Consider the following 13,287-nt stretch of genomic DNA (forward strand, 5'->3'; position numbering starts at 1 on the left):
AGGCAGTTGCTATGCAATTACCTTATGGTGGGTTCACACATAGGTTTGTGTGGCAGTTTTTCTTGAAGTTTTTATGGTAATTGTTTGAGCCAAAGTCAGAAGTGGATCCAGCAGAAAGTAGAAGTATAAGCCTTTCCTTTGTATTTTTTATTCCGTTCCAACCAAATTTTTGCTTTGGCACAAAAACTGCCACAAAAACATATATGTGAAACCATCCTTACGACTGAATCTGGTTTTGTTATCAACTTGCTTAGTCTGGTATTTTCTCATTATTGATTGTTATGCCTTTTCTTTTCTGTGCCTCTTTGCCGGGTGTAGTGATAGGTCTGTGCAGTTTGTTTCTAGAGTCTTAAATCCTAGTCTATTGGCTTTGTTTGAGTGCTTCCTAGAATTTGTGGTTCCATGGCCTGGGTTTGGGTTTTGATTTTCTACTGCCTTGTTGGACTTAGCAGTTCAGGGTCAGTTTCTGCTAGGTTTTATTTCTCTTACCTACATTAATCGCTCTCCACCTTTATGCCATTGCCATCTGACATTCGGTATCCATCTTTTCATCGACTGCCACATCCACATCCAGTTTTATGTCATCAATTGGTGAATTTATATTTCTATATTTGTTGCTTGTCAATATTTGCTTCATACATCTTTTCTGTTGTCTGTCCGGTTGTTATGTAATGTAATCTGCACCTACTTAAGTCCTAGGCAGGGTCATAGCTTAGTACTGGAAGCAGGCCAAGATGCTGGGCTCAAAATCAGAAGAGGCCCACCTGGGTGGAGAACTAAAAGATATTATTGTGAGGACCCCTCAACAGTATTATACAATGGCATTATATACATTGACAGTATAGACAGTGACATGACATACCGTATTCACGTGTAGGAAACGGTCGGAGAGGCTGTCAAGCATGGTCTGAGAGAGCTCGACTAGCCACAGAAGTGAGGTTTGCACGGGAGGAGCGGGTTTTTGAAGAAGTTGCTGGGAGGTGGGCCCCATTCAAAAATTTGATGTGGGGTCCAGCCATTCCTAGTTAGGCCACTGGTCCTAGGATAGCTGAGTACCAACATTTAGGACTTGGGAAAAGCGACGCTATAGGTGGCATTCTGCAGTCTTACAAACAGGTGTCGTTATACTATGAAGGCATTCTTGACAGTACATTGTCTCATCTATTCAAGCAAGCATCACCAGATGATGAGTGGCACACAGCTGATAGCTTGAGGTAATACATTGCCCACCAGTACGTTATCTGCAGCTGCATGTCTTCAGGAAGCATCTTCAGAAAAATAAATCTCTGCCTCTGACAGAAATAGAAAGAACCGTTATGGTGTCTGAGCTAGTGACACCAGCACTAGGAAGTGCCATGCTATATATACGGGTGCTGTGAGGTCACGATACAGGTTCTGTAGTGTCACAGATTTCTGATTCTGAATAGAAAAGCTTAATGCTATAGTATATATGTCATCGTAATTTTCCTATGCAGATTGAAATGACTATAAAGTATTGCATTGTACAGTATTGTATATTCATTTTTACAACCTGGTTCCTTCAGTATAAAGAGGTTTCTGCTCTTGAAATATTTCATTCTTACATTTTCAAAAGGCAATTACAAAAATGTGGTGCCAAAAATGAAATGCGAACCATAGACTCCCCTGGATAATGCTCCACATACCGTAGCTGAACATAGTGACAACCATTCACGGCCACACACAAGTAATGAACGTTGCTGTCCAGGTAAATGACCCTTTAATCTGGCCATAAATAACAGATCCATGTTGGCTGAACCTGTTGACTTCGGTGGGTTTGGCCGACTATTAAATGTGTATGGGGCTTCTCAACTCTCCCACTGTGTTAGGGGTGATAAGGATCAGGCATGGTGGACCTCAACTGCATCAACCTTTTGGTTTCAGGAGTTCCTCTATTTAGTATATATGCATGCTCAGTTCCCTCACGTTGGATTCCTTAATCTAATTCAGGCGTCAGGACCAACCTCCAAATTAATGCAGACCCCAGACCAGACCACAAAATTATTTCAGGATTTAGACCAGATCCCCCATACCAAACTCACAAATAAATACAAACCTCATACCAGAGACCATACCATTTACGCCATGTTCACATGCTCCGTTACAAGCCTCCATTGCAGATTCCATAATGTTTTATGCGAAAAAACTATCTGCATGTAGTGCTATTTTTCCCATCAGAAAGATGGACACCCCAGCAGAACCTGAGAATCTCCATTATAAGTCAATGAGGTCCATCGGGCACCACCAAGGACCATCTTACAATGTGGACACAGATATGAACAGAGCCTTATTTACCATGTCTCGCTCCCTACACTTCTTCACTTCCAAGTCCTAGCACTGGTCAACCTCAATATCTGCAACACGCTGCCCCCCAGGGCCCTATCGCGTCCCAGGTTTATAGGAATGACGAGTGGTGTGGTGCGGCCTATATGTCTCTTTATGTGTCACGTGCTCCTACCTGGATAAATCGGGACCCCAGCCTTTGGCTCCATAGCATTAAAAAGGGGAATAATTGAGGGATGAAGGAAAAATAACTTGAGTCCAGACCTTGATATGAAATTCAAAGGCAGCTTTACTTGAATAAACTTTCACCCAAACGATTTGCAGGCTTTGTCTTGGTTCCAGCAGGCTTTGGCATAAACTGGCATAAACCAACCAATAACAGCCTATCTAAACATAATAATTAAGTTTAGATAAGTTTAGCGCGTCTGATCATGGGTGTCAAAGAGGGTCTGTAGAGCTGTCAGTTAAATGGTTATTTGGCCAACAGCTATTTCATCCAACTCCATTATAAACATGTACCCTCAGCTTGGTCAAGCATGTATGCTTATTACAATAGGTTGAGGGGAATAGGACTCTTCCAGACACCTCTCCTGCATGAACCAAGGAGCAGGAATATTGTAATCTCTCTTTTCCTTAAAATACAAGGTTTTAGTCCTTTTTTTATTTCGACTTGTATGGCCAGTTATATCTGAAAACCACTGTAGCTGGAGTACAATCAAGGACCATAATATGACAAGGAAAAAGGTTTTATGTTTAGTTTTTTTTCTATCTCCAGTAGACCTGCCTTCATAGTACAATATCTTAATGCTGATTGTTATTTTGGGAATTATTTGTAAAACAAATGAGGCACTTTACATACCAGCTCAGTGTTGCCAAAAAAGGAGAACTAGTTCTAAAAGCGGCACTTATGTAAATCCAGGCTGAGTTTATCAAAATCTAAGTTTAGAGAACTATTATAGAGTTCACATCTTTTTTCTGTTTTCATTGAATTTCCCTGTTTGCTGTAAAACACATCATTTACCTACTGTTCAGTTTTCTCGATTAAGAGCCTGAGCTACACCAATAAGGTTACCCAACAGTGCCCAAGTATTACATCATCTTGGGGCGAGCCCCTGAAGAGCTAGTTCAGAGGATGGCAGTGGTACGGGCCCTGATGAGATGTGATTGTGTATCTGTGTCCTTGCACAAGCCTTTGGCCCCTGGGGTTCGGTGCAGTGAAAAAAATTGAAGATGTGAAGGAACCAGGCAAAGGTTATGGAACAAAGAATGGCTTTCTTTACTGAGAGCAAAACCAATAGCAGCACATCCAGCAGCAGTCCATACAAAGTGTAATTTTCTCAGTCCATACAAAGTGTAACTGGGTGTTGCAACAGGACAAAGACACAAAGCATAGAAGTAAATAATCAGAATGGCTTAAACAGTAGAAAATACGCCTTCTGGAGTGGCCCAGTCAGAGTCCTGACCTCAACCCGATTGAGAAGCTGTGGCATGACCTCAAGAAAGCAATTCACACCAGACATCCCAATAATATTGCTGAACTGAAACAGTTCTGTAAAGAGGAATGGTCAAGAATTACTCCTGACCGTTGTGCACGTCTGATCTGCAACTACAGGAAACGTTTGGTTGAAGTTATTGCTGCCAAAGGAGGTTCAACCAGTTAATAAATCCAAGGGTTCACATACTTTTTCCACCTGCACTGTGAATGTTTACATGGTGTGTTCAATAAAAACATGGTAACATTTAATTCATTGTATGTTATTAGTTTAAGCAGACTGTGATTGTCTATTGTTGTGACTTAGATGAAGATCAGATCACATTTTATGACTAATTTGTGCAGAAATCCATATCATTCCAAAGGGTTCACATACTTTTTCTTGCAACTGTATATTGTGTCTACATGGTCTCTAGCACCTTAGTATATGACTGCCTTTTTTTGTCTACAGATGATTGTTAAGGTTCACATGACAGACAGCAGCACCAAGACCTTGATGGTGGATGAACGTCAAACTGTCCGTGAAATACTGGACAACCTGTTTGAGAAGACTCACTGTGACTATGCAGTTGAGTGGTGTTTATATGAGGAAAATCCAGAGCTTCAGATTGGTAAGTACCTAATGCTATGGCCTTGTCCACTAAATTGTATAGATGTTCTGCATAAATCCAAGCCAATTATTGACTCCCTTAGACTTGATATGTGTGTCCACCTCTTTTGGCTGGACAGGACCACCAAATTGCCACCAGGGAATCCTCGTTTTCCTAAAAAGTGGACAGTGTGTACACTTCTCATATAAAGAGTGACTTCAGGGGCCTAGATAGATGAATAGATTACTGAGACGTGCAAAGTGTTGTGCCAGCAATAAGCACCTCTCCGTCAGAGGCAATCACTGTCAAAGCAGCGCTAAGTTTTTATCCTGACACACAGTGATGTTTATTAATAGATTTTTAGATATTTTTTTCCATTTTTGTTTTATTTGGGAAATGCCCCAAAAAAAATTTTTTTTATGACAACTCCTTATTCTTTTACATTTTCCTTTCAAACTGGCACCTAAAAAAATTATTAAAACTGGTTTGTTTGATTAATCTCACATGAACCGGCAGTCTAATAAGTCAGTTTCATTTGTTGATGTTTTTTGTTTGCATTGAGATAGATAGATAGGTAGATATGCATGTGTGTAGATAGAAAGATAAATAAATAGACGTGAGTATATATAGAGATAGATAGATAGATAGATAGATAGATAGATAGATAGATAGATAGATAGATAGATAGATAGATAGAGGTTGGATAGAGGTTTGGTCTGGGAAACCGGGTATTTTCCTCCCAGCATGTGCTGCTCGGCTGATTTACAGCCAGGTGAGGTCAAATACCGGACCGGATTTTAAATGCCGGTCCAGGTTTTGGCAGCACCTGGCTGTCCTTAAAAAGGGAGCTGGGCTCAGAAGCCAGGTCTCAGTGTTGGGATCTGGGAGCCTTGTGTCTGGATGAAGGCTTGCTACCTGTTTGGTGTAAAAACAGGTTGGTGCTGCTATCAGCAAGGACTCTTTGAGGCAGAATTGCCGCATGGTGTGAATTACCACCAACACCGCAAGGTGACTTTTTGTTTGAATATGACTGCTTGTTTTGGCACTTGCCTAAAGTGTGAATAAAACACTGAACTGTTAGATCCAAAGAACTTGTTGCTGCCTCTATACTGCGTCCGCTAATTCTCTCAACCAGAGCGAGTCCCCACAATAGATAGATCCATAGATACAGTGACATGCAAAAGTTCTGGCACCCCTGGTCACAATAACTGTTAGGACTGTTTCACACGAGCGGATGCCGTGCGTGACATCCGCTGCGTGAATGACAGCCAAGACCCGATGCGGACAGCAGAAGCACGGAGCAGTAACATGACTGATAATGCTCCGTGCCTCACTGAGATCTCTTTACTACAAAATCACAGTGACAACTTTATCTCACTGTGATTTCGTAGTAAAGAGGTCACAGAGAGGCACGGAGCATTATCAGTCATGTTAATGCTCCGTGCTTCTGCTGTCCGCATCGGGTCTTGGCTGTCATTCACTCAGCGGATGTCACGCACGGCATCCGCTCGTGTCAAACAGCCCTTACTGTGAACAGTTAAGCAAGTTGAAAATTAAATGATCTCCAAAACGCATAAAGCTAAAGATGACACATCCCCTTTGTATTTTAAGCAAAAAACTTTTTTTTATTTTCATCTTTTACATTTTCAAAGTAAAGAAAGGAAAAGGGACCGAAGCAAAAGTGTAGGCACCCTGCATGCTTAGTACCTAGTAGCACCCAAGAGTAGCAGCCAAACGTCTTCCAGCTCTGTGAGATTCCTGGGACATTTTGCATGCACTGAAATTTTGAGGTCTATGCACAGATTTTCAATGATGTTTAGATCAGGGGACTGTGAGGGCCATGGTAAAAACTGAAATTCCCCCCACAGTGTTTATTTCTCAAATATTCTATAAAAAAAATCTTGACTAAACAGAGTGCTATATTACAAGGGTATTCTACCATGTTAGCGTTGGTACTTGTGGAGGATGTGGTATCTCATAGAGGCACCACACAGAAGTAGAGGGAGTACCTAAGGGTCCGTAAAAGAGACTTGTAGCCACTGTTTGCTGCCAGACAGGATTTACGTATGTCGGATTGAACATGTGGATAATATGTTTAATATACTAGCACTGAGTACTATAATGCTGCCCCTTTAGGACAAGAATGTGAGTGGAAAACTGGCCTGCCACAGTATTAGGCTAAGTTCACACGGGCGAGATTTCCGCGCGGGTGCAATGCGGTAGGTGACCGCATTGCACCCGCACTGAATCTGGACCTATTCATTTCTATGGGGCTGTGCACATGAGCTGTGATTTTCACGCATCACTTATGCGTTGCGTGAAAATCGCAGCATGTTCTATATTGTGCGTTTATCACGCAACACAGGCCCCATAGAAGTGAATGGGGCTGAGTGAAAATTTTCACGATTTTCACGCATGGTTGCTAGGTGGTGACAGTCTATTCACTATATTATTTTCCCTTATAACATGGTTATAAGGGAAATAGCATTCTTAATACAGAATGCATAGTAGGTGGTCAATTGAGGGTTAAAAAGAAAAAATAATTAACTCACCTTCGCGTAGCTGCTGGTCTCTTCTTACATCTTTAATGATGAGCTGCCGGCTAAAGGACCTGTGATGACGTCAGATCACATGGTCCAATCACATGATCCATCACCACAATGGACCATGTGATTGGAGCATGTGATCTGACGTCACCACAGGTCATTTAGCTGGCAGCTCATCATTAAAGATTTAAGAAGAGACCGGCAGCTACGCGATCAAGAGGAGAAGGTGAGTTAATTATATATATTTTTTTAACCCTCAATTGACCACCTACTATGCATTCTGTATTAAGAATGCTATTATTTTCCCTTATAACCACGTTATAAGGGAAAACAATAACATCTACACAACACCGAACCCAAACCTGAACTTCTGTGAAGAAGTTCGGGTCTGGGTACCACAGTCGGTTTTTTATCACGCACATGCAAAACACATTGCACCCGCGCGATAAAAACTGAACATCGGACGCAATCGCAGTCAAAACTGACTGCAATTGCGTAACCTACTCGCGCAGGTATGCCGCAATGCACCGGGACGCATCCGGACCTGATCCGGACACGCTAGTGTGAACTCAGCCTTAAAGGTGTTTTCCAGATCCGACACTCCAGGACCTCTGCCAATCAGTTCTGGAACTGGAACTACCTCTCTATCTATTGTGTGGTTACTGACACACTTTAATTCGAGCAGCACTGCAATAACCAGCTCTGTCCACAACACAATGGATTGAGAGGTAGTTCCTGTGCTGGAGCTACTGCAGAACAGTTGATCTTCAGATCAGTGAACCCTGCAGATCAGCTATCGATGACCTCTCATGAAAGAGAAAAGACCGGAAAACCCTTTAAATGCATGTTCTGCATTTTTACTTTCAGAGAGATTCTTTGAAGACCATGAAAACATTGTGGAAATCCTTTCAGACTGGACAAGAGACAGCGAAAACAAAATTTACTTTGTGAAAAAGTCTGAAAAATATGCTGTGTTTAAAAATCCGCAGGTAAGTACCAAGGTGTAAGTGTACTGTTCAGTCAGTAAGTACTATGACAATGAAGGCGCCGAGTAAAGTACAACTTCAGATGAAAGCATTTCTCCTTGTGTTCAAATTAAAGCTGATGTTCTAACTTCCAAGAACTAACTTAGGCTAGATAGGAGTGCTGCAGGGAAGGAGAGCAGAGGTGGAAGGCAAGAATGGTGGTAGTAGTACTCACTCACTGTGTTGCTCCCCTAGGGCATGCAGTGATAAGAAGGGCGCACCTATCTTCCCTTCAGGGCATTCTCTGAGATTCACCTGCCTGATGACGGTTTAGTTGCCCTTGATGTTGAATGTTTTGAGGTGCAAGGGGTCCCTTGGTGCCGCTGGGGATGTTGGTGCTGTGTAGCAGTGCGGAAAGCAATGACGAGGCAGTTGTGCAACAGCTCAGTTCATTACTGAAGAATTCAAGTGCAAACAGATCAGGAGAGTTCTTGGCATGCATGGACTGACAGCTGTTCACAAAGTGCATTTTCTACATGGTTTAATGGCTGTGTAAGTAATTCATAGGCCTAAAGTGTCTATTATGGGTGGACTGGGAACTTAAAGTGGCCCTGGAAATAAAAATTCAAAGTGGCCCCATGTTGACAGAAGGTGGGCCAACACAAGTAGGCAGGGCCTACAATACTGTAGTGCAGCACAAAACACTCCCACAGCAGAACTAAAAAACACAGGGCAGCACAAAATACTCCCTCGGCAGATACAAATACTACAGTGCAGCACAAAATACTGCTGCCTTCACCACAGTATTCAACTGTATCACCTATCCTGAGGACAGTAATACAGTTGAGTTCAGGAGGGCATCTGCGGCCGTTGGCCAGGTGCATAAGTACCTGATACTCCTAGCATTAATTAATGCTTAGAGCATTAGATTGCTCAGTCGGCAGCTGTGAGGAGTGCTCGGGTGGCACCCTGGGCATAAGCCCTGCAAGAAATTTCTTTGTAGGGTCTATGACCAGTCCACCCCTGGTATCTATTTAGAGCAATCTTCCTTATGCTTCACTTCTCTAGCTGACTTGTACTTTGGCATCCAGGCAGTGGCGTACATAGAGAAGTAAGGGCCCCATATCAAGATCAAGCCAGGCCCCCAACACAGGACAAAAGGGTTTCTGCCTAAACCTTTTTCAATGACCTTTGGGCCATTTTTCCACTGCCTCGTTTGCTAAAAGTTATTTCATTAGAGGGTAGAGTCCTGAACAAGTTTTCACCCCCAGTAGAAGAGGAGAAGATCCCAGCTGGGCCCCCTCTTGCCCTGGGCCCCATAGCAGTCGCATGGTCTGCCGCTATGGTAGTTACGCCCCTGCATCCAGGCATGGGATGTACACAATGCAGCCAACAGGGTAAACCATAAATGTCAGACTATGCTCTGCAACTTTTTTTGAACAGGTCTCCACAATTTCCACTGTAGGATGTGGATATCTTGTCATGCAGATGATCAAGTTGTGGAATATGTCCAGGATAGAAGTCTTTACATGACTGGACACTAGGGCTGTAAAGTCTAAAGCTTATTGTACTGATTTCACCTCAACAATACCTCTCTATCTCTTTCTTCTGGCCTGCTTTTGTGAGTTTTCTATTGTTCTTTCTTACCTTGCCATGGCTGGTACCTACACGAGGACAGGCTTAGCTATCCGCTCTAACATATTGCATATGTTTAAAAAAAGATACATAAGCGTAGCACACCACACTTTTGTATCCTGCAGAGTCCGGTAAAAAACATATACATTAAAGTATACTTCACAATGGAAATCTATGATGAACGTATGCCACTGTATGGCATCAGTCTGAGGCATCCGCTAACGTTTATGTTTTTTGGTATACAGTATGTTAAACAGATGGCAAAAATGTGTTGTGAATGCATTGACCAGGATTGGGGTGGCCCCAACGCTACGCTGAGTCCCCCGAACATCATGTGTTGCTCTGCAAAAGGGATGGTAAGGGGTGGTGCACCCCCATGGGAAATAAGTCCAAAGAGTCAGGGTCTGCAGTAAACTAGTGTGCTTCTTTACTGGAAGAATTCAGGTGCAAAACAATATAGGCAATGCACTGAGCTGGCTTCTTTAGTCTCTAAGGGTTTGATGCTGAGGAAAGGCCTGAAATGGCTGTCCCTCTCTCTCACAAGGCTGGTACCCTGGCCAAAGGCTGGAGTCCCAGGGTCTGTGGCAGAGTATTCCCATCTCAGCTTCTTCTTCTGGTAACTAAAGTAGTATGGCAGAGTCTCCTCTTCTAAGCACTGTTCCTTAACTGCAGAACATGAGGGGTTCTGACTGTTCTCCTTAACCCCTTAAGGACCAGGCTCATTTTCACCTTAAGGACCAGGCCATTTTTTGCAAATCTGACCAGTGTCACTTTAAGTGCTGATAACTTTAAAACACTTTGACTTATCCAGGCCATTCTGAGATTGTTTTTTCGTCACATATTGTACTTCATGACACTGGTAAAATAAAGTCCCAAAAATTTTTTTGCATAATAAAATACCTAATTTACCAAACATTTTGAAAAATTTGCAAATTTCAAAGTTTCAGTTTCTCTACTTCTGTAATACATAGTAATACCCCCAAAAATTGTGATGACTTAACATTCCCCATATGTCTACTTCATGTTTGAATTATTTTGGGAATGATATTTTATTTTTAGGGGATGTTACAAGGCTTAGAAGTTTAGAAGAAAATCTTGAAATTTTTCAGAAATTTACAAAAACCCAATTTTTAGGGACCACTACAGCTCTGAAGTCACTTTGCGAGGCTTACATAATAGAAACCGCCCAAAAATGACCCCATTCTATAAACTACACCCCTCAAGGTATTCAAAACTGATTTTACAAACTCTGTTAACCCTTTAGGTGTTGCACAAGAGTTATTGGCAAATGGGGATGAAATTTGAGAATTTCATTTTTTTGCCTAATTTTCCATTTTAACCCATTTTTTCCACTAACAAAGCAAGGGTTAACAGCCAAACAAGACTGTATCTTTATTGCCCTGACTCTGCTGTTTACAGAAACACCCAATATGTGTCTGTAAACTACTGTACGGCCAGACAGCGGGGCGTAGAGTGAAAGGTGCGCCGTATGGTTTTTGGAAGCCAGATTTTGCTCGACAGTTTTTTTGACACCATGTCCCATTTGAAGCCCCCTGATGCACCCCTAGAGTAGAAACTCCATAAAAGTGACCCCATCTAAGAAACTACACCCCTCAAGGTATTCAAAACTGATTTTACAAACTTCGTTAACCCTTTAGGTGTTGCACAAGAGTTATTGGCAGATGGGAATGAAATTTGAGAATTTCATTTTTTTGCCTAATTTTCCATTTTAACCCATTTTTTCCAGTAACAAAGCAAGAGTTAACAGCCAAACAAGACTGTATCTTTATTGCCCTGACTCTGCCGTTTACAGAAACACCCCATATGTGGCCGTAAACTACTGTACGGCCACACAGCGGGGCGTAGAGTGAAAGGTGCGCCGTATGGTTTTTGGAAGCCAGATTTTACTGGACAGTTTTTTTGACACCATGTCCCATTTGAAGCCCCCTGATGCACCCCTAGAGTAGAAACTCCATAAAAGTGACCCCATCTAAGAAACTACACCCCTCAAGGTGTTCAAAACTGATTTTACAAACTTCGTTAACCCTTTAGGTGTTGCACAAGAGTTATTGGCAGATGGGAATGAAATTTGAGAATTTCATTTTTTTGCCTAATTTTCCATTTTAACCCATTTTTTCCACTAACAAAGCAAGGGTTAACAGCCAAACAAGACTGTATCTTTATTGCCCTGACTCTGCCGTTTACAGAAACACCCCATATGTGGCCGTAAACTACTGTACGGCCACACAGCGGGGCGTAGAGTGAAAGGTGCGCCGTATGGTTTTTGGAAGCCAGATTTTACTGGACAGTTTTTTTGACACCATGTCCCATTTGAAGCCCCCTGATGCACCCCTAGAGTAGAAACTCCATAAAAGTGACCCCATCTAAGAAACTACACCCCTCAAGGTATTCAAAACTGATTTTACAAACTTCGTTAACCCTTTAGATGTTGCACAAGATTTAATGGAAAATAGAGATACAATTTCAAAATTTCACTTTTTTGGCAGATTTTCCATTTTAATATTTTTTTTCCAGTTACAAAGCAAGGGTTAACAGCCAAACAAAACTCATTATTTATGGCCCTGATTTGGTAGTTTACAGAAACACCCCATATGTGGTCGTAAACTGCTGTACGGGCACACGGCAGGGCGCAGAAGGAAAGGAATGCCATACGGTTTTTGGAAGGCAGATTTTGCTGGACTGTTTTTCTGACACCATGTCCCATTTGAAGCCCCCCTGATGCACCCCTAGAGTAGAAACTCCAAAAAAGTGACCCCATTTTAGAAAGTACGGAATAGGGTGGCAGTATTGTTGGTTCTAGTTTAGGGTACATATGATTTTTTATTGCTCTATATTACACTTTTTGTGCGGCAAGGTAACAAGAAATAGCTTTTTTGGCACGTTTTTTTTTTTGTTATTTACAACATTCATCTGACAGGTTAGATCATGTGGTAATTTTATAGAGCAGGTTGTCACGGACGCGGCGATACCTAATATGTATACAATTTTTTTTTATTTATGTAAGTTTTATACAATAACTTTTTTTTAAAACCAAAAAATTGTTTAGTGTCTCCATAGTCTAAGAGCCATAGTTTTCAGTTTTTAGGCGATTATCTTGAGTAGGGTCTAATTTTTTGCGGGATGAGATGACGGTTTGATTGGCACTATTTTGGGGTGCATATGACTTTTTGATCGCTTGCTATTACACTTTTTGTGACGTAAGATGGCAAAAAATTGCTTTTTTTACACCTTTTTTATTTTTTTACGGTGGTCAACTGAGGGGTTAGGTCATGTGATATTTTTATAGAGCCGGTCGATACGGACGTGGCGATACCTAATATGTATACTTTATTTTTATTTATGTAAGTTTTACACAATGATTTTATTTTTGAAACAAAAAAAAATCATGTTTTAGTGTTTCCATAGTCTAAGAGCCATAGTTTTTTCAGTTTATGGGCGATTATCTTGAGTAGGGTCTCATTTTTTGCGGGATGAGATGGCGGTTTGATTGGTACTATTTTGGCGTACATGCGACTTTTTTGATCACTTTTATTACCTTTTTTGGGAAGTAAGGTGGGCAAAATTTCAATTTTCTCATAGTTTTTATTTTTTTATTTTCATGGCGTTCACCGTGCGGGGAAAGTAACATGACCGTTTTATAGATCAGGTCGTTACGGACGCGGCGATACCTAATATGTGTAGTGTATTTTATTTTTTTAATTTTTATTCAGTGATAAATGTTTTTTTTTTTTATCTTA

The 13,287-nt window shown here is 41.5% G+C and overlaps 1 protein-coding gene across 1 annotated transcript in view; it reads left to right on the forward strand.

Annotated features, from left to right (window-relative positions):
* Window positions 1–13,287, forward strand: part of LOC122938097 (amyloid beta precursor protein binding family B member 1 interacting protein) — a 151,859-nt gene that overhangs the window by 78,355 nt on the left and 60,217 nt on the right. Inside the window, exons 6-7 of the mRNA XM_044293407.1 lie at window positions 4,245–4,404; window positions 7,797–7,918. Coding sequence (XP_044149342.1) covers window positions 4,245–4,404; window positions 7,797–7,918 — 282 coding nt within the window. The remainder of the gene's footprint in view (window positions 1–4,244; window positions 4,405–7,796; window positions 7,919–13,287) is intronic.

Source organism: Bufo gargarizans, chromosome 5 (genome assembly GCF_014858855.1).
Source record: "Bufo gargarizans isolate SCDJY-AF-19 chromosome 5, ASM1485885v1, whole genome shotgun sequence".
NCBI classification, from domain to species: Eukaryota; Metazoa; Chordata; class Amphibia; order Anura; family Bufonidae; genus Bufo; species Bufo gargarizans.